This window comes from Neodothiora populina (genome assembly GCF_041146345.1).
Source record: "Neodothiora populina strain CPC 39397 chromosome Unknown canker_contig_12, whole genome shotgun sequence".
NCBI lineage: Eukaryota > Fungi > Ascomycota > Dothideomycetes > Dothideales > Dothioraceae > Neodothiora > Neodothiora populina.
Window position 1 is genome coordinate 1,750,501 of NW_027191404.1, and position 20,394 is coordinate 1,770,894.

Genomic DNA, 20,394 nt, shown 5'->3' on the forward strand with positions numbered 1-20,394 from the left:
GGGCGGCTGTGCAAAGCAAGCATGACATTGACAGTCTTGATTTCCGCCCACAATAACCAAGCAAACCAAGAAACCTTTCGTGTTTTAATCGTACACTTCCCACCCACTATAATTGACTCCGTATCCCTTTTGCTTTCGCAATCATCGTATAAGTCTTGTTCTGGTCTCATATTGATTACCGACGATATGGGTGCACTCGGCAAACTTCTCCCCCTTGTGGTTCTCCTAGTGATCGTCGGGATCGCTGCGTTCGTTGGATATCAGGTAAAGTACCACCATTGTATCATCCTGACTCGGAGGGTGATCCCTTGTGGTAACGAAATGTGGCTAATCATTCTTTGTTAATCACCTTCAGATCTATCTCTGGAGCAATGAGATGGCAGACCGCGGCAAGCGTCACATGGACAAGAAAAATGTATCTTTCTCCAAGGAAGGCATGAAGGTCGGCGTCAAGCAAGTGAATGATGAAGAATACGCGGACAAGACGCAAAGGTAAGCTTAACTTCGACGGCTTGGTCATGTTATCATCAGCTGATATCGCATACAGCTATCTGGTCAAAGTGTGGAATTACTCGTCCTTTCCGGCGTACAAGTCGCGCCTTGGTTGGAACTCTCAAGCAACACCTAGTGCTTCGAGCTCAGGCTCAACGTAAGTATGCTCCTAAAGCCGCTTCTCCACAGCCACAACCGTCTTGACGCAAATCACAGCAAACCGCCACAGAGTCGACCAATTTCTAAGTCCAGCTCGAGCGCGCCAGGGCTTAACGTTCCCAAAGAGACCATTATTGGGTCTCGCAAGTCTGTCAGCCCAGGTGCTTTCCCACAATGATGGGTTCTTTCTTATAGTGTTGGTGTGCTGAGATTGAAAACCATCGCCTCGCGAGGCTACTTGACTCGCTAGATATTACAAGACCTTATGCCACACTTTGACGATAAAGCCCCAGCTAGTGCTAATCTCCGCTGTCTTGTGGGCAGGCGAGCTAATGGAGCCATGAACTCGAGCGTAGCTTCTTCCACCTAGTATATTACACATCTTATGCTCTTCCTTACCAGCTATCACGCACTCAGAACGCTGGCTGTCTCAAGGCACTCCGCCTATGCAATAATGAAACCGCAATGCTATTCACTGGGGCGGAAATTGCGGGGGTTCGCCGCCCTTGCCCGGAGCTGAGCAGACAAAGCAACCATAGCTAAGGGCATCTTTAACCGCTCTAGGTGCTTGACCTCGGTACGAGTGGAAGAGTCTAAAGCTCGTATCTGACATGCCGGGTGGCCTCTACCGATACGCACGTAATTGGGACCAAATGTCAATCGTGCGAAAGGCCATGCAACCTTCGTAATACGATAATCATGGAGTGACTAAGCTGTGGTATACTGCACATACAGAACAACTTGAGAATTTCTACATGCTCATCGAAATCAACCCCCTTGGGCGGAGCAACACGCATGGACGTGATACAAATATTGGTCAAGGTGATGACACTCGGAGGGTAGCGCTAGAAAGATACGACTTGTTCTAGCGGGGCGATTGACGTCCGGCACGATCAGGCTTGCCCAATGTCTCACGTGGGTGCTGGACAAGGTATAATGAAGCGAGCTGAGCCTCAAATCTTCACCTTTAATTTCCTACCTTAACAGGGAAGCCAAATTCGACCTCAGGCCAAGGCTCTGTGCCCGTTGCGCGCGTGTCATGCAACATCGCTGGAGGCATTTGATTGTGGAGGATGCGAGATGATGGACATTAATGCCAATGCCCACCCATGGCTAAGACTCCTTGGCTGGAGTTACTAAGGACGGGGGGCAGCAGCCCGTAAAATGTGCAGAGTATTGCCTATGGCTGGGAGCAGGGGAACTCCACTAATAGCGATACGGTCTCACGACGGTCCCGAAGACACCATCTATGCGGAACAGAGGCACCATAGAACTGCTACGGAAATCGGGACCAAATCCTAGGAGTGCAGCTCAAGGGCTGCTGCTTGTGCTGACGTGGCCCACAAAAGTCGAATCAGGGTAAAAGTCCAAGAGCGCAGTGCCCCGATGACCTGTCGTTCATTACCCAAGAAAGGATAAGGTAGGCCAAGCCTGCGGCTTGCCATGCGTAATTCAAGCTTAAACTGTTTTGAATCAGCTGAGCCCACAACGCCATGACCTCGATTCGATGTGCACATCGGAGGAGCACACTTCGGCGTATCCTGGCGATTGATATACACGCGGACAAGCGACAATATTTCGTCCAAATGATAATTGGTTCATCTATGCATCCCCTGCCTGTCTGAACGATATTCCACAGGTGCAAGGTGCGGTACTGGACGCATGAGTCCGTCTCTTTCCGATGAGAGGATTGAGCGGCAAACACGATCTTGGCAGTCTTGGGCTAAGGCGAGCCCAGCCCTTGTGGGGCAACACGAATGCTTGGCCCGAGTAAGCATAGTGAGGGCGATAGAGTTGGAGGATCAAACGGCATCTAGTCTATCTCATGACATCGAAGACACAGAGGTCTCATATCGAAGGATCCAGTCTACCGTAGCCGCGCTGATTATCTCTGTCAGAGACTCAACGTTGCCAAAATCACGATCAGTGTGTGGGCAATGGGACAAGGAACGTTGGTCTATTGGGGCACCGAACAAGCGCCACTTCGCGTAGAGATGTAACATATGTGGGTGAGGGCACAGATAAAGTTATGCTTAACAATTAGGCGTGACCCGCTCAAGACCAGGCAAGACATGGTGCCGCGTGAGCAAATGGGGGACCACGAACAGCCGCACGTCTGTGAAATCGCTGGGTTGTACAGAAGCTTCGGCGAATCATTGGGCAGAGATGACACATGACGAAAATCGAAGCCCTGTGGACGACGATCTGGATGTGCTTACCACGTCGCACTATGCTCAGTGGCAGTGTCGTATATGTTCTATCCTCCAGGCGCCACTTCAGCCTGCGCATGCAGCTCTGCAGACTTCGACGAACTGGTGTTCGGTAGTCAACGAGGAGCCTCGATTATCTGCACGAGGAGTGGCTCCTCGGGTCTGTCGGCAGCAAAGGAGCAGACTATCAACGCTCCGTTATGTCCGGTAATTTCATCAGGTAATAATATGCAAGTGATGGAGATCACGTACTTAATGGTAGTCAGAAATTAGAGGCCATATTACTCACAGATCGTGGGTGGGGTGGGAGTGTGCGCTTAGGAAGAATTGGGGGGTGTCAGATAAGCAAATCGTAGCTTACCTTAAACCTCTCGTTCCAGCCACCAAGCTCAAAACGATGGGGAATCTGGGAAGGCAATGAGCGGCGCAAAGTATCTAGTAAATCTTGGCTCTCGGCTCGACCAGCGAAAGCGCGCGCAACACGGTAAGGCACATGTATTCGTATCATTCCTTTTCTTACCATAAACTCCTGTCTTTCCGTTCTTTCCCTCTTCTCGCCCGCTTTCCTTGTTTTGCCTATTACGAGTCACGGTCCGCTCACCATCGAACCGCCGGTCCGTCCCCCATAACTTCAACACGACAGCCGTATCTTCATACAATTCAGCACCGCTGCCTTGCCTATAGTCCAAGACTGGACTTTGTGATACGAGGGAGGCTGCTCTGATTCTTTCCAGCTACGTTGCGAGGACTGGTTCATCGCGTAGATCATAGCAAACATTGCCTGGTGACTGGCTGCAAGAGGTTTTCCTTTTCGACGCCTGTGAATTGCAATTAAGCATTGAACTGCCACACTTTTAAAGTCAAGTGCGCCTCCGCCTGACGTGTGTTGTTCCTGTCTGATCACGACTTCTTCGAGAAATCAGACAAGACCTTTCCAACTTTCATTTTCAATCATTCTCAGTCATCACCCGTAATTTGCGAATCAAGGATCAAAAGCAGAAGTCATGGAGACGTATCACGGACATGTTCGCACGCCTGCGGATGCCATCATCCTTTTCGAGGCGTGTCGCGTTGGCTTATTGCCCCGTGTGCAGCGTCGCTTGTCTGAGAAAGAGCGCCTGTCAATCAAGTCTGGATCCGTCTTTGTGTGGGACGAACGGGAGGCAGGCATGAGGCGCTGGACGGACGGCAAATCATGGAGCGCAAGTCGCGTGTCAGGCAGCTTCTTGACTTACCGAGAGATGGAGGGAAAGCGCGGAGGCAATGGCTTCGCTGCCCCAAGATCTAATAGAGATGGCCTGAAAGGCAGCGAGCATGAGTCTGCCGACGACGGTCCTGATGGCTATCGCTACAAGCCAGATGGGCTCATGAAGCAGTCCTTCAGCATCACCACATCAACTGGTCAGCACTTGCACCTCATCAGCTACTTTGCCCGTTCTTCGGCGGTCTCGCAGAACCTACAACAGCCGTCGAATGACTCACAGCTTCGTCACATCCGTCCGGAGAAGGGCATGTATCCCGAGTCAACTGTGCATGAGCAGAACACCATTCCCGCCGTCACACGTGGGCCAATGACGAGTCCGGCATTTGCTCCTTCTCCACATCAGCCTGCCAATATGGGTAATGGCTTGTCATATGCCAGACCACCACCTCACCCATCTCATTATCCGATGGGCTACGCACCTGGTTGGGCTCCACCGAGCCCGATGCACACCCCACCGCCATACTCCCCATATTATCACAATTCTCACCAGCAACATCCCCAGTCGATCGGCCATTCGCCGCACCCTTCAATTGGACACTCGCCGCTGCAACATATGCATCACGCCTACCCACCTCCTTCACATGCCTACGCACCGGTCCTTACTCCGTTCGATCGCGCTCCAGCTCCGCTCACCAACAGCAACACGTTGCCTCCACCGCCACCGCCGCCGTCGTCAACATCTCATCAACATATGCCACCTATGCATAATGGTCCCATGCCGCCTATGCACAACGGCCACTCGTCCCACCACTCATCGCATTCGCATTCGCATTCGCATACCCTCCCTGAAGTGTCGCCTCGTCCGGATGTCAGGCATGAGCAGCCATCTCACGCGCCGTCTAGATCTGCCAACATGGTCATAGATCCGAGTCTGACCGCATCAACAAACAATGATGCGAAGAGATATGAGAGTCACTCATCCTCGCATGCTTCGGCCGGAGCACAGAGGACTGATGATCACAAAGGCCACTCAGCTCAACCACCACCGAGCAGCGCGACTACGATTCCGAGTATCAGCGCCCTCATCAACGAGACCTCAGGCCCTGCTCCTCCAGTTCGATCAAGTAGCCGTAGTCCCAACGGGCCTCAGCAGCGCCATACACAGGATATTCCTCCTTACAAGATGGGCTATGATCCTGCAAGAGACGTCCAGGCGCTGCGTCACCTGGATAAGGCGACCCTGAGGTTTTAAGGGATATATGACAATGACTGGCCATTTTATTCATGCGCTGTTACACTATACTACTAGTCTTTCTTACATGTTACGAGCCTCACCCGACCACAGGTGCATGTTTTACTTATTTGGCGCAAAGGGAGGACGACGTTGTCGCATCACAGAGGCTTTCTTTGAGCGATTCATTCCAGGCAGGCGTTGGCCTTCACTTGTTGTAATTCTTCGACACGTAACATAGCTCGGCGCACGAGCGACACTTTGATCTGTATCTCGTGTCGCAATATCATACAGCGAGGGCGCAAGTTATGCGCTCTCACCGCCCGTTTTGTTCTCCTTGCATACTTCGCGACCTCTAGTTTAATGAATTGGCATCGCTATCTTTCTCCCATATCAGCGATGTCCAAGGTAGGGATCTTGCATTGGTCCTCTCGCTACAATGTGTACTTCCTTAGCTGTGCTTGTAGGGGGGCCTCATCTACGGCAACAATGTAGATATGCAGGGTGCAAGAATGGATGGTCAAGAGACCCGACAGAGATGGTGAAACACCCATGCGGGAGAGACCAGGGATGCGGAAAGGACTCGGGATACGCACGTCGTCGAACACGAACATGAAAATGAAGTGATGGCGTTTGGAGGAGGAGGCTCCCACGTGAGATTCTGTTGTCAAAACACAAGCTTGCTTGGTTTCGAGTGCGAGGTGTACTACAGTACAGTACATGAATGTTTGAGGTTCTATCCCTTCCTTGTTTCGCGAATCTGAAACATGGAGGATACCCGTCTGCAGTTCAAGGAGTCCTTATCTGCCTGGGCGTGAGTGTGTGTGTGACACGTATTTGGCTTGTCTGAATCGAGGCGTTCCACTGATCATCGGAACACAGGGTGCGTTGTTAGTTAAGGTACTTGTACTTGACACTGTGCGGTGTGAGATCTCGTGCGTGAAGCTTGTTCAACTGTTTCATCGTTACGGGTCACCTCGTCCTCGTGTCTGCATAGAGTATTATTGCAAGTAGCCTTTACATCTACTTCGTACTGCATGTGCCTAATATGATAAAGTCTTGTTCTTTCCTCCCATCCGGACGATCATCTACTAGAACGTCATGCTTTCCCTGACATGTGCCAAAAGTGTAAGGTACCTGCTTTTTACCTTTGCCTACCTTGCATGTACAAGCTACAGTCTTTGCATTACTGTAACCTTTCGCTCTGCGGCTGTCTTATGTGCATCAAAACTCCGCCTTTCGCGAAAGGTTCCAGGATTAAGGTTGACTATTCCTTGTCCTGCCCTGTTTTTCCACGTGCTCGATCGAATCGATGTTGTAGGTGCGGAATCCTGGCATTATTTGCTGCTTCCGAAAGCAAGTGTATTCGACCAGGTAGGTACCTGAGGTAGCTAGGTATGCACGCAAGCACGGGGCAAGAACGTGTGTTTGTCTTCGGTGCCCTTGTTCGAACCTATTATTGGGGGGGTTTGCCGTCTATAGGAGTTACCTTCTTTTGCCGCCGCCTGTCTTGTTACGCTCGTCCTCCCGAGCCGATGATCGACTCGGATATCGTCTCTCTCACATCTGAGTCGTCGGATCCGAAGTTTTATCGTTTGCGAGGAGGATCTAACACATGCGGCCCGTCTGCGAAACAAAGTCGATGTACTCGATATATATGGGAGCGGCGAGAAGGCCGTACAGGTTGTGGATATGCAAGGTACACTCGCTGACTTCCGCTGGTCCACCCATCAATCGCCTGTTGTATCTCTGGTGTGCTGGTCAAGTCAAGATAAGGTTATATGGGATATAATGTACGACACGTCGAGTAAAGTCGGAGTTTTGGTTCATTCGCTGGGCTGCGCAGCCCGTCTTCTCCTGGACTTGCATGTACGTTATGTTTTTGGAAGATACGGTACCATCTTTAGCACCTTGTCCTTTTGCAAGTACGGAGTATCTAGGAGAATCTCACTGTACCTTCCATGGATTGCACGATCGACGTTCGGTCGTCCCACATCTCTACCCCGCGTACGGTGCTCCAGCTTCGATGGATAGTCGTGGAGGCTGAGAGATCGTGGCGTTTTGTTTGCGAAGCTAGCAGCCTTGTAGCTGTCGTCGAAGAACGAATAAGATGACAAGGAAAAAGGCCCTATCTACAGTAGGTAGTATTTTGACTTCGGAGATGGCGCGGGGAGGCGGCCTCACAAACACTGTGTCTGCTGTGTAAGGTCAGTTAGCCACGCCTAATATTTCCACTGTTATTTCTATTAGCAAGAACAGGCCTAAGCCTGACCTACTTTTATCGTATGACCACAGCTCCTGCAACTTCATGCCACAAGGTCAAGTTACGGTGAGATCCTTCTGTACCTCGTCTCGATCTGCGAAATGTGCTTGCTTGCTTTTGCTGCTTGGCCCACGTTGTATTGCGTTTCAATTCGATTATCATTGCTAGCGCTATCGTTCCTCTTCTGGGTACACGTATAGCAACAAGGATGTTGGTCCTCCTCCTTCCTCTCTCCATTGAGCACTTAGGTAATGGTCCCCGAGCAGTCCTGGACCATGTAACATAACAAAAAAGAAACAACTGTTGTACTCATTACTAGACAATGATTTTGTATGTCTTCGCACGCGATACAGCGTCCGCACCATATCCAGCCAGCCGAGGTAGCTGTGGTTTATACTTGTATGTGTGATTATGCGGGGTTCTATATATTTACAGTAGGGTTCGTATAGCATCCATCTATCCATCCATCCCATACTATCCAATCACCGTCTCCTCATTAGTACTTCGCTACTACAACTACACCACCACCACCACCACCAACAACACCTTTGGCGCATAACAACCAATACCAGAATAAAACAAGGAGTTTTCAAGTATCATAGAGCAGAGAATTGAAAAAGAAGAAAAAGAAAAAGCAATGTCCAAATCCATATCCCCGTCCGAAGTCAAGGAACACGGCAGTGTTGAGAATGGACTGTACATCATCATAGACAATGGCGTGTACGAAATGGTGAGTTTTACTGTCTTCCTCACCTGAAGCAAAATGATTTCTTGTGCCGTCGATATACAGTGTTTCGACCCTTGAGTGATTCATTGTTGGCTGATCGAACACTCCAAAGGCTGGTTTCGTGGACGAGCACCCCGGCGGAGCCAAGATTCTTAAACGAGTGGGTGGTAAAGGTAAGCAAAAAATGCCATCTTCCACCGCGACTACAAGAGATATAGGCCGGTGACTAAACGGGGAATAGATGCGTCAAAGCAGTTCTGGAAATATCACAACGAGGGCGTGCTCAAGAAGTATCAGTCGAGATTAAAGATTGGGGAAGTCAAGGAGGAGGTGAAGTTGTGAGATGGACTAGAGGTCAGCAGTCCGTTAGCACGATTTATAGAAATACATGTGACATCTTCGAGCCAACGATAATTCAAATACAATGCATTGTGAAAGTAGCTCGTCGCAAAGGAAGGGGGTATTATATCATTGCTCTCTATTCTTTTTCCGCAAACCTCTATTGGGAAAGACAAGACAATGCCACGAGATCACAACTCATCGTGGGAAGCCGGAGCAGGACGTCCACTGTCCTTTCCCAGGTCGACTCTGCCTTTCCTATGCTTCTCCCACGTGTTCCAAAAGTCCTTCTCCATGCCCTTGTCCATCTGGTCGGGCAAGACGACGACGTATTCGACGTGAAGGTTGCCGTACTCGGGTCCGTCTTCGTGGTGGAATACGGGCATTCCCTGGCCCTCTAGCACCTCGACGCTACCCGGTTGCACCACTTGACCTCTCTTGCGGGTGAGTCGAACTTCGTGTCCGTCCAAGTGCGTCAGCACACGTGTCCAGTCACCCATCCATGCTTCGCGGAGACTGAGCGCTTCACGCCAGAACAGATCGTTGCCTTTGCGCCTGAAGAAAGTGCCGTCTGTGCGATCCAACTTGTCACTGCCAATGCGCGGTTCCGCCTCGACTACATGGACAATCAGGTCACCCGCGACATACTCTGGGCTCTCGTCTGCCTCGTTCTCGAATGTGATGCGGACTCCATTGGGCATGCCCTTTTCTATGTGTAGAGTATGCGACTCTTCCTCGCGGACATGTGTGGTTCCGCCGCACGTCTTGCATTTGTGTCGGATGGTCGTTCCCTTGCCGCCGCAAGCATCGCAGGGTCTTTGCATCTGTTGGAAGATCCCTGGCGCGAGTTGGACCTTTTGAATCATGATGCCCTGGCCGTTACATCGCCCACAAGGGTCGACTTTGTGGTCTTCGCTACCTGTACCCTCGCATGCACTACAGATTGCTTGTTTCTGAAGCGTGATCTCGTGCTCTGCGCCGTTATAGAAGTCGCGAAGGGGGATCTGGACCTTGACTTCCATGTTGGGGCCTCTGCGTTGATCGGGGGTGCCAAAGTGCCCGCCTCCTCCAAAGAAGCGGGAGAACAGATCGAATGGGTTCTGTTGGGGTCGCCCGCCGCCCTGCTTGTGTTGCTTGACACCTTCGTGGCCATATTGGTCGTAGATCTTGCGAGTCTCGGGTTCGTTCAGTACTTCATATGCTTCTGCGACCTCGACGAACTTTTTGGCTACTTGGTCATCGCCTCTATAGCACGAAGAAGGCGCAGTCAGCTTTGGAGGACAATTTCATTGGGATCTCCTGCAGTTCGCACTCACGGGTTCTTGTCTGGGTGATACTTCTTGCTCAGAGTGCGATATGCCTTTTTGAGTTCGCGCTCTGAAGCACCCTTATCTACTCCCAGTAGCTGTTTATATAGTCAGTCTGAATGATTTTCATGTTACGCTCCCATATGCCAACGGGCACACACCTGATAGTAGTCCTCGGCACATAGTGCTAGAAGAGGTAATAGACACAGGAGTGCCAAAGTATGAAATAACAACATCGAGGCGACACGAGCGCCAGACGTGGTAAAGTCCGAATGGGCTTTGTTTAACAGTCGAATTCTATAGTAGAACTATCATTCCGAGGCGTGAAGTTTGCCTGGCTGGGGCATATATAGGATATGTTCTGAGCGTAGTGTAGTCGAGACAGGGGACTCGAATAGCGGACAGCAACAACACTACTGAAGCTGTTTGAAATACGTAGACTGTCTCCAATGAGACCGAAGATATGCAATAATACCTTACTCAACCCTTACGCTCAGCGGCCTCGCCAGCTGGCATATCCGGACTTTAGGCTTGTCTCCGGGAGGGTTTTATCTCGATTTATTGGTATCTTCTGAACCCTTGCAAGTGCCGTCAACTTCACCTCGAGCCCCGACTTGCAGACACAATGGAGTTCGAGCCTTTGTCATAACATAGCAGCATATAAAGTGCTTCATAACTTGGGAGAGTTAGTCGACAAGTAAAACTGACAAGTCTGTGTACTTTGCACTGTCTCGTCTTATGCTTGATCTAAAAAGTGCCTTGCGCCTCGCAAAGATTTGTCCCTCGTTCCCAGGTCTGTGAACCTTCTTGCAGTGGTATCGTTCCGCCCTACAGCCATGTGTTTTCCCACAGTCCGCAAAAGCTCCTATTATCATATACATAGAAGGAAAGAATAAAAAACATAAAAAGAAAGAATTTTGTTTAAAAAAAAAAGCACTCGGCAGAAAAGGAATTAGAATGCAGATGCGTGAAAAGCCAATATCGTTACACATCCAGTGGAACCAGCTTCAACTCTTCTCCGTGATTGTAAAGCCAGTGACGTGGTATCAGTTCAGGCTCAGAACACCTCCCTGATGAGCGAAAGTCGTTTGGTACTCTCGCAAATCTGCCCAGTGACGCAGCTCCGCTTCTTCATCTTCGGGCTGGTCTGGGTCGCCGTTAGCGGGACTGACCCGTTCCAGCTTGACTAAGATATCTAAGAAGGCGGCGAGGTATTGCTCGGCCTGCTGGGCAACCATGCCCTTGCGGGACTTGGGAACATCGAGGAGTGTGCTCGCTACGGATCGAACCTTTGTTGTCTGCTCATATGTTAGATGATAAAATTCGTGAAAGGTCACTGACAAAACTTACGAAGCTGTCCGCATTGGGCTCCATGTTCACTCGATCAATGGTGCTGAGAACGACGAGAAGACCTTTGACGATTTCATCTCGCTCGCGCGTCATCTCGTCTCCCGTCTCCTGGGCACTCACGGCCGCTTGTGCAAGGAGACCATCAAGACCAACTCCCATCACGCCCGGTGATACTGGAGATGAGTTGGGTTGCTGAGACTTGACCTTCTCGTATGCTTCACAAAGGTTGAAGTACTTCTCCACGAGGTATGATCGTGTGGATAAGCTGCTCGCGTATATATTGGCCTTCTGGATCTCGTATTGTCTTCGTCGGCGATCTTCAGGTGTCGCGTCAACATCGTTGGGGTTCAGGGTCGCAGGATCGTGGGGCACAGAGAATTGGCCGATGTCGAAGCCAATCTGATTGCCGTTCTGCTGGTCTTGGAAGTTCGAAGCAGGCCAGACGATGAGTTCCTGAGGAAGGTTGTGGATGGCTGCTTTGCATTTATGCAAAGACTCGTGTAACACCTTCTTTTGCCTCTCCCAATCAATTACAGCATTGATGCCCCACGCTAGCTCCATGGTGGACAATGCATTGTATGACTTGTAGATGCGTACATTGGCATTGAACCCTGCAATCATTGGCAGCAGGCCGGGCGGCTGCGGTTCGATGTGGTGAGGGAATATGCAGAAGTCGTCAACCTCGGCAGGCAAGGGCGGGTAAGGGTCAGACGGGGTTTCTGGAGGAATGACCAGCTCGCTGAAGACGGAGCCCAATTGACGGATTGACTTGCAACTGACAAAGATGGTCCAAAAGATGCGGCGGCCCATCTCCAGCGTGATGTGGTCCACTGGCTGGTCTCTGTTGCCTTCAAAGTTGGGTCCATTGAAACCGAGGGCAGGGGGCAGGCTACCTAGCCGGTTGAAGCCTTGGTCGGTAGGCTTGTGAAGTCCCAAGGCCTTGAGAATAGACAGACTCTCTCCAAAGTAGAGGCGACCTTGGCGCCATCTGAAGGTGTACCAGCCTGTGAGGCCTAGGAAGTAACTCGTCGCCGCGTCGTGAACGCTGAGAGATTCGCTCTCCAGATAGCCTACTCCACGTGCTTCGGCACAGACCTTTTGGCACCTTTGCACAAGGGCCATATGATTGGGGAAGGCACGCTCCTTGCGTTGGGCTTTGAGATGCAGTCTCGGCTTGCGGGGGAAAGAGGCGACAAGTGCGGCCAACATAGAGGCCAAGAGTGCCAGGAAGGGTCTGTTGTTGTAGTCTTCTCTCCGCTTCCAAGCCTCACGAAAGCTCGGTTCATGTGGGAAAGGGCAGAGAGGATGAATGTATGTGAAGAAGTCATTGACCAGTAGATCTAATGTTTGAAAGTCGCAGATAGACTCGGCGGAGAGCGGCGGACTGGCAGGATGCGACGATAGCGCCGCAAGAGCCTGGGCAGCGTGAGTCGGAGATGAAGGGGTAGATTGGCCGGATAGGTGAGGAGATTCTAGACGTCGGCGCTTGATGGCTTCGGCATGTCGATTGGGAGGACCGCGGCGGCGGCTGGGACGCTCGAATGTGCAGGGGATATCGAGAGCTGCGCAAGCTCTGCAGGGAGGTCCAGACTCGTCACACTGTAATTCGTTAGCAATCCGATCCTTTGGGATGAATAGCGGACTCTGGTAAAAGTCGGACGTACCTTGACCTTGCGGATACTGCAGGAGTCGCACGCCTTCCGCAGGCGATTAGCCTTCTGCGGTTGATCGAGTTGCGATGGCGGCCCTGACTGCGGCTGGATGGGTGAATGCTGGTGCTGCTGTAGCTGCGCATGGGCTAGCTGATGCGGAGAGGGTTGTTGCGATAGTTGTTGCGGTTGCTGTTGCTGTTGCTGTTGCTGTTGCTGCTGCTGGTGATGCTGCTGCTGTTGTTGTTGTTGTTGTTGTTGTTGTTGCTGCTGCTGCTGCTGCTGCTGCTGCTGCTGCTGCTGTTGTTGCTGAGGCACCGGATGAGGCTGTGATAGCTGCTGATGTTGGGCGTGCTGAGGTTGGACCTGATGCTGTGATTGAGGCGGTAGAGACGCCGGTGGCTGCTGTTGCAACTGCTCGATTCTCTGCTCGATGTGATTCGGCGCATTGGGATCCAGAGGCTCACTCTCGACCTTGGGGTAGATGGATGAGGTCAGATGGGAAAAATTCAGCTGCTCCTGCTGCACGGGGTCCAGCAGCTGCTGCGCACCGGTGGTGGTGGGATAGAGAGGCGTGTAATGCTGCTGGTCCGGCTGCGGTGGCGGAGGATAGTTGGACATTTGTGCGTCCATCCACACCTGGAAATGATGGTTCTGTTGCATAAAGGGTAAGTTGTGGAAAAAGACCGGCATCGTGGTGCACATGGCGGACGAAAGAGGTAGTAGCTCCCTATGACAGAGGGGCTGACTAGGGTAGAGCGAGGTAGGGCAAAACGCGACACTGGGATCAATGTCCACTCGAGTCACGCGTCGAATGAGCCACAAACAATGCTGTCGAGAGGCTTATGATTTGCAGTGCGCAGAGACAATGAAACGTAACAGATTCCCCAAGGACGGTGCAGGTACCAGATGGGATCGCGTGTGCCAGCGTAGTATGTAATCAAGAAGGGCCAACGGACGTGAGAGCGAGACGGGGATCAGGGGAATAGGTATTAGGGGGGTGTGAACGAGATGGGGAGGGAGGGAGAGAGTAATGTCAAGGAGCCAAAAAGTGCGCCGGCACGCGTGGTTTTTGACTTACCCACAACGATGACTAGCAAGGTCTAGTGATCGGGAGAACGGATTGCAGTGGATTGGAGGCAACAGAAGGGTACTGTACTTCTGGGTGGAGGTTCATGGACCGTCTGTATGATGCGTTGCCATCGCCGCAGAGATGCGCAGAACAGTACGGCGTAGCGTAAGGTAAGAGCAGCAGAACAAGTCAAAGCACAAGCACAAAAGTACGCACGAGCGCCAGAGGCTCGTCGGAAGCCGCAAGCGCAAGCAAGCGTAAGCGCGTCCCTTTGGCTCCGCTTGGCTCCCTTTGGCTTCCTTAGGTTCGTTCCCTTAGGTTCGCTCCCTTTGGCTCCTTTGGCTCCTTTGGCTCATCATCCGCCCGCTTTGAACGCCGTGAAATCCCTCGTTCTGCTCGTTCCGGAGCCTAAACCTGCCGAAGCTTGCTTCCACACCTCGAACCTCCACAGCACATCTTACCATAAATTACCATAACTCAGCACATAAACTTCACCCTTTTGACTTCGTCCATCTATACCTGCACTATCTTTGTTCCTTTTTCATGTACTACCGGTACACTGTACCTGTCTGCGTTACGTGTCCGTTCCCGTACCACTCCTTGTGACGCCTTGCCTAGTGCGTGCGATCCTCCCCTGTATGGCGCATCTAAGACTCTGTGCAGGCAATACCTTCGAGACAAGTACGGATGGTGCACTGTCTTCTGCTAGTACCTCTGTACCTTCGGTACCTGACCTCACCATCGGCACACCCTGCGTACCGTCTTTAACGGCACTCGTTGCATCGATTTGTGTACAGGAGCCTCACCTTATTCTACAATGGGGCCTGGTCGTGCTTGCACCCCATTCCGCCCATGTGTTAAGCCTATTTCTGACTACCTCATCATTCCTCTTTCCGATACTTCCATGGGTACTACTGTACGATCCAAAGCTCGTGCACTTTGTACCTCTCGTGCATGCATCAGGACTGCGTCTTTGCCTCACATGTATTATTTACTGCTCTGTTTCAGCTTCTACTCCGGTATCTGAGGTTTCTCTGCCGTCAGTGCTGATCCCGTCCGTCCGGACAACGTCTATTTACTGCAGTACAGAGTATGTTCTTACGTGCTGTTCAAGATCTATTATTCTACAGGCAATGCGCATGTCGATCCCTGACTCGGATATGAATGTTGAGACCTTTACTCACCATGCCTGTATAGAACTGCGCTTTCCACGCACTAAGAAGCCACACCTGATACTCATCAACGTGCTTCTGATATCTTCATCTCCATTTGATCAAACGTGCCAATTCAGCATGAGAAGTCGGACTTCTCGCCATCCCCCATCTCTAACCCCGATGCCATGCTCTAGCGCTGCCATGATGCCAAGCCTCATTAGCCTCACGAGCTTGGCTTCAGCCTACTGTACTGTATTGTATGGGCATGCAGAATGATGCAACCAAAAGCAGGTAGGGCGTAGCGTGGGAAGACTACCCGCTTTCTATGCATGCAGAGAAGCTTCGGTTTTCCTTCTTTTGGATGCCATGCTTGGCCGCGGTGCGCCTTCTAGATTGCTAACTTTACTCTTCTTCATATTGCCGTGTTTCATGTCGCCACGAGCGGAGCTCTGTTTTTAGATCCAGCCAAACCTGCTGAAGCAGTGCACATTATACACCACCTGAATGCTGGTGCTAAGACGAACAGTAGCCTCACTTGCTTGCATTGCTCGCTGAAGCCTGTCACCACCGCTGGTCCGGAGGTCGAAGGTGGCCGATCGAGCAGTGGTACAGGTTGCCATGATTCACCTCATCCTTACCATTCCTTGCGCAACGTTCGATGTCTCCTGTCGGCCTTATTATATCAGCGTGTATACGCTAGTCTCCAGCGACTCTGCTCATAAAGTTTACTTCTGATGCGCTGGTAAGATCTCGCCATCTGCTCTGTGTTTATGGACCCGCTCATGAGCACATTCTGATCATGGTCTTACTGCTCTGCAAGATATTGTCATCCGCGTTTCTTTGTATTGGTCCATCGATGATCGAAATAATCTCATCCTCTTTAGCGTGTTCCTTTGACACCAAAATTGTTGCTGTCGCCCTCGACACTTCGAAAACTTTAAATTCGTAAGTCATGGTATGCGGAAGCGGAGTTTTGCACAATCAGCCGCACGCGTTGTGTTGTCCCAAAGCCGATAATTGGAATTTGCAAAGCCGACTACCAGCTCATCCGAAGCCGTACTGCACATGATCCCATTTCAATGTGGGAATGACTTGATTCCGTGATCACTCGTCTCTCTAATCCCTATGTAGTCCTCTGGCCTGTGCATTGACGATCGTGTGATGTTTATAGGCATACTGTACGAGAAAGGAAGCCGCCACATCTGACAGACACTGCTCGCTGTGACTCCCAACGTCAACTGCGAAGTTGATGTGGAACATGCATGCATGCTGAGCGTATACGAGACACGGCTGTATGAAACAACGAATGCTTTTGTCTGTGCCGCAAAAGTGTTGTCGAAGAAAAAGACGGGTTTCCCCCCCACCACTGTCATAGCCACGTGTATACATGCAAATTATACACCCTCGAGTCTACAGTAAATGCGGCGTCAGGCATTTTCAGCCTGTGGCACGTGCGCGACTCTACCTTACAAGGGCCTAAGACCTCTCTGGTTGGGCATTACAGATCTGTTTGTTGCAACGCCTAGTGTTCAGCTCACCCTTGCACCATATGAAAGTCATGTTATTGGGGGACTATGAGCGCTACCTTGATTCCTGATCGACACAAGATCAATCCGTGCGGTATGTATGTGCGCCAGGATCATGCGTATAATCACCATGACAATGGGTGTTGGGAGACGACTCGACCAAAAGGATACCTTAACAGTAAACTCTGCCTGGGCTCAGGACAACGCAGGCAGTATGCTAGGTCGCTAGATCGCGTCAAAGGGTCTAGATGGAGCTGATAAGCCCATCCATCTTTGTAGGCAGCTCAAACTCAAATCAACTGAATCGCAGACCTGCTGGGGCCATAGGCTCTGACGCTTTTCATTTTGTTGTGATATCAAAGAAACAGTAAGTAATTACTATGCGTCTGCCATGTCGGGACAATTCGAGATTCCTTGTAGCGTTTGAGGCTCCTAAACCTCTAGCGTAACTGCCGAGTCAAGATAAGGTACTAAACTCACGGGATCGAGCTAGTTTGTGGGGATGAGAGCGGCCTCTATCCCGCTTTGTCCGTGACCGAATCCCCAGCTCCTCACTCAATCTCCTAGACCCGACCGTTCATGTCGTCTCTCGAGTTTATTCCACCCCATCCTTCGTGTCGAGTGTCCTCAAGAAGCCAAGAAATCCTTTTGAACACAACTGCGGGCCGTTCTCCGAACATTGTCCATTTTGATAAGAGGCCAGAGTCAAAAACGACAAGAGCACAGACAGCTTGATTGGCAACCTCTCATCCATTGTTTTACGTACTGTACCACACGTAGAAGATATGCTATGCTAGGTTTAGTGTACCCTCTTGTTGCCCATGGCGGCTTCGGCGCGGCTGATCCTTGCAAATGCCGCATCAAATCCTAATTCCTCAATAACTTCTTTGTTACCAAACGGACCATGTAGTTATCGCAAGCTGGATGCTGGGCACCAAGCGCCCGTCTGTGGCTGTCAACAGTTCTGGCTCGATGAACCCCAGTTCCAGAGCAGTAGTAGCGATCGAGGGAATGCCAGGGCTTGGTGCTTCTGTGGGCACCATGCGTGCTTTCATTACCTGGGCTCCGAACACCATCCGACTGTTGGGTCCAGACTCCTCGACTCATGTGAGGCCATCGGTCAACAGCCATCGCAAGCATCTTATCTACCGTCTACAGCGCCGCCTAGTGTGGCTTCCCATATTGACACACGATCATTGCAGGATACATATGAGGGTCAGAGGGACGCATGGGGCCGCAATGCGGGCTTGACAGCTGCTCTCGATCGTGCTCAGACCCCTGAAGATGCGAATGGCAGTGCGACAGAAGTGAATACACCAAGTCCCCGGATTGAGATACAAACCAACGTGACACGCAGCTTCAGCATTCCTCAACCAGCTCGAGCCGATGCTTTGCCAGATTCGGTCCGAAATGGAGAGGGCGACTGTGAACTACATACTGGAAAAGAGGTACCAAGTCCTGTGATACTACCGCACCAGCAGCCTTCGTCCACGTGTATAAGCAAAAGCCTCCCGCACGAGCTAAGAAACATTATCCAGAGCTACGCTCGACGTCTTGATACCCTAGAGCATGCTTCCTTCTCTTTGGTACCTGTCGAAGACATGCAGGAAAAGCTCGAACTAGTGGACGGTCGATTGCTTGATTTGGAAGGATGGCGAGCTGACACGGAAGCCGCAGCGGGTGTGCAGGACCACTCCGATGCGGACTCCAGGAACTCCATTGATTCCAAGATCGAGGCAATCGAACGACTCAACGACATCGAGGCTAGGTTAGATGTATTGGAAAGTGTGCTGCCTTCATTCGCACATCCCTGGGAGCTCGAAGTTGTAATGCTACCTTGGGGGAAGGACTTACAAGGTATCTGGGTGTCGCCACCAAGATGCGATGAGAATGGTGAACACAACTTATCGAGGCGTTTTGGAACATTGGAATCTTGGAACAGAACGAGTTCGTCTGGTCCGAGGTCGTTCACAAATCAAGATGATGTGGACGATGATCATGTAGGATGGATGCCAACATGGTCCATGGTCGCCGAAGACGGACTGATACCAAAAGCTCCTGGACCTAACAGTGTCATCTTCCGAAGATTACAGAGTCGAGGTCTCGTTCGCAAAGTCAGCATAACAGACTGTGGTGCGAGTCACATTTGGGATGCAGTCATGGATGCCTTCCATGCATTCCTGGTTCAGAACGCTGCACAAAGCGACCGATTTACATCAATATTTGCCGACTCTCAGGGGGTGAAGCAACCGATCTTACCGCTCCGAAAGGTTCGTCGCTCTCCATACCTTCGATTCCTGGGATCGCATGAGATGCTCTCATCAGCGCTCTGGGATTTTGCCTTTCTCAAATCAGGCATACTCATGAAGGTCAATGGATCTTATCGGCTCTATGTGACCACTTCAGATGCATACGCACAGACAGACGTTTGTCATTGGTCTTGGTCATCCATTCGCGATCTCCCACGTGAACCTGATCAACACGGTCTTATGGGCTCAGAGCGGCCGAACGGCCGTAATTTTGACTATAGCGCAAGTGACGAACGGTGCTGGGGTCGTCACCCGATACTGGATCGAGTCCCTAGTTCCCAGCCATCGTCGCCATCGTCTGATGAGGAATCCGAGATTGGCACTACAAGGATGCGAGCGCCACGCTCTTTCGACGACAGGACTCCGTCACGGAGACTCTCATCGCCCATACCATCCATGGCAAACACCCAAGGCACGCGGCTTCAAAGCGTATCTGCCCGGGCTACCACAGAACGCACACCGATGCCATCGTCCTCGAAGAGAAGTTATGCCTCCTTCGAGGATTCTCGATTGCACCAAAAACGACGACGGACATCCAAATCAGCGGAGACGGAGCGGCGACTTTCGCGTCTGACGCCACGGTGGTCAAGCGAACCAGAATCACATGTCCTGCCGCCAATTGATGCACAGCACGACTCTGTTCACGAGATGGAGGATGGGGGCCCCCAATTCGCGTACGCTACACCGCACAGCAACAGTGTTGCCGCCTTCTACGTGGATGATGGGGGTGACACGGAGCGAGACTCTGACGTAGACGTCAGATTAAGATGTACCTTGCCATCTTCCTCGGATAGTGAAGCCGAATGGGAAGGGGTAGACGACGAAGAGCTCCCTACTGTGTCATCTGCCAGATTCAGCGATGGTGAGTCGGTCGTACAAAGCGTCGGCGGTGAAGGTGTCGCAGGCTCGAGTCTCAAGGGTCAGATGATGTCCTCTGGTGGCGAAGATAGCGATGACGACATGTACGATGATATAGATGAAGGCTTGACAATATACGACGCCCGACTATGAAATTGTACAAGGGTGATTCATGGGCGGATCGATTCCTGGATTTGGATTGTTCGGAAGAGTCTCCACACTACAAGCGGCAAGCCTGTAATATAGAGTACGGATGGTAAGGTACATAAACATAGATAAATATAAATCTTCACTCTGAGCAATAGCCTGCTTCTCACTCATCGCGCCGACCATCAGAACCCCTGACAGTGGCAAGGATGATAAGATCTGCAGACTAGACTTGCGGTGTTTGAGGTTTGGAGTGGCAGACCAGGCATCATCATATTTAGCGCAGGGGGTTGATGTGTAGGTTCTGTGCATACAAGTACTGTAGTCGTGCTATTCTTGGCAAAAACATAATTATGTGGGGGAGGGTCGAGGCTCTATTTACTGTACATGTGCTCCA

General features: G+C 51.2%; 6 protein-coding genes across 10 annotated transcripts; 4 read left to right on the forward strand and 2 right to left on the reverse strand.

Moving 5' to 3' along the window:
• Window positions 1–186: 186 nt before the first annotated feature.
• AAFC00_001263 (uncharacterized protein) lies at window positions 187–829 on the forward strand (the record flags this gene model as incomplete). The annotated part of the gene is made up of 4 exons (XM_069340432.1): window positions 187–264; window positions 356–492; window positions 548–649; window positions 709–829. 4 exons carry the CDS (start codon window positions 187–189, stop codon window positions 827–829), a joined length of 438 nt encoding a protein of 145 aa, XP_069203898.1.
• A 3,036-nt stretch (window positions 830–3,865) lies between these two features.
• AAFC00_001264 (uncharacterized protein) lies at window positions 3,866–5,317 on the forward strand (the record flags this gene model as incomplete). Its single annotated transcript, XM_069340433.1, has 1 exon — window positions 3,866–5,317. The coding sequence occupies one exon, from the start codon at window positions 3,866–3,868 to the stop codon at window positions 5,315–5,317; it is 1,452 nt and encodes a 483-aa protein (XP_069203899.1).
• A 2,879-nt stretch (window positions 5,318–8,196) lies between these two features.
• AAFC00_001265 (uncharacterized protein) lies at window positions 8,197–8,628 on the forward strand (the record flags this gene model as incomplete). The annotated part of the gene is made up of 3 exons (XM_069340434.1): window positions 8,197–8,289; window positions 8,399–8,459; window positions 8,528–8,628. 3 exons carry the CDS (start codon window positions 8,197–8,199, stop codon window positions 8,626–8,628), a joined length of 255 nt encoding a protein of 84 aa, XP_069203900.1.
• Window positions 8,629–8,816: 188 nt separating this feature from the next.
• On the reverse strand, window positions 8,817–10,168 carry AAFC00_001266 (uncharacterized protein; the record flags this gene model as incomplete). Its single annotated transcript, XM_069340435.1, has 3 exons — window positions 8,817–9,870; window positions 9,942–10,030; window positions 10,094–10,168. The coding sequence occupies 3 exons, from the start codon at window positions 10,166–10,168 to the stop codon at window positions 8,817–8,819; spliced, it is 1,218 nt and encodes a 405-aa protein (XP_069203901.1).
• An 810-nt stretch (window positions 10,169–10,978) lies between these two features.
• Window positions 10,979–13,624, reverse strand: AAFC00_001267 (uncharacterized protein; the record flags this gene model as incomplete). 3 transcript variants are annotated; one of them, XM_069347905.1, is made up of 4 exons in its annotated part: window positions 10,979–11,230; window positions 11,283–12,881; window positions 12,947–13,240; window positions 13,298–13,624. In XM_069347905.1, the coding sequence occupies 4 exons, from the start codon at window positions 13,622–13,624 to the stop codon at window positions 10,979–10,981; spliced, it is 2,472 nt and encodes an 823-aa protein (XP_069203903.1). The 3 variants fall into 3 exon arrangements, with proteins under 3 accessions (XP_069203903.1, XP_069203902.1, XP_069203904.1); XM_069340436.1 differs by having other exon boundaries at window positions 13,298–13,564; XM_069340437.1 differs by having other exon boundaries at window positions 12,947–13,564.
• A 3,880-nt stretch (window positions 13,625–17,504) lies between these two features.
• AAFC00_001268 (uncharacterized protein) lies at window positions 17,505–20,003 on the forward strand (the record flags this gene model as incomplete). Of its 3 annotated transcripts, none has more annotated exons than XM_069347906.1 (1): window positions 17,505–20,003. In XM_069347906.1, one exon carries the CDS (start codon window positions 17,505–17,507, stop codon window positions 20,001–20,003), a length of 2,499 nt encoding a protein of 832 aa, XP_069203905.1. The 3 variants fall into 3 exon arrangements, with proteins under 3 accessions (XP_069203905.1, XP_069203906.1, XP_069203907.1); XM_069340438.1 differs by having other exon boundaries at window positions 18,285–20,003; XM_069347696.1 differs by having other exon boundaries at window positions 19,173–20,003.
• Between the last annotated feature and the right edge of the window lie 391 nt (window positions 20,004–20,394).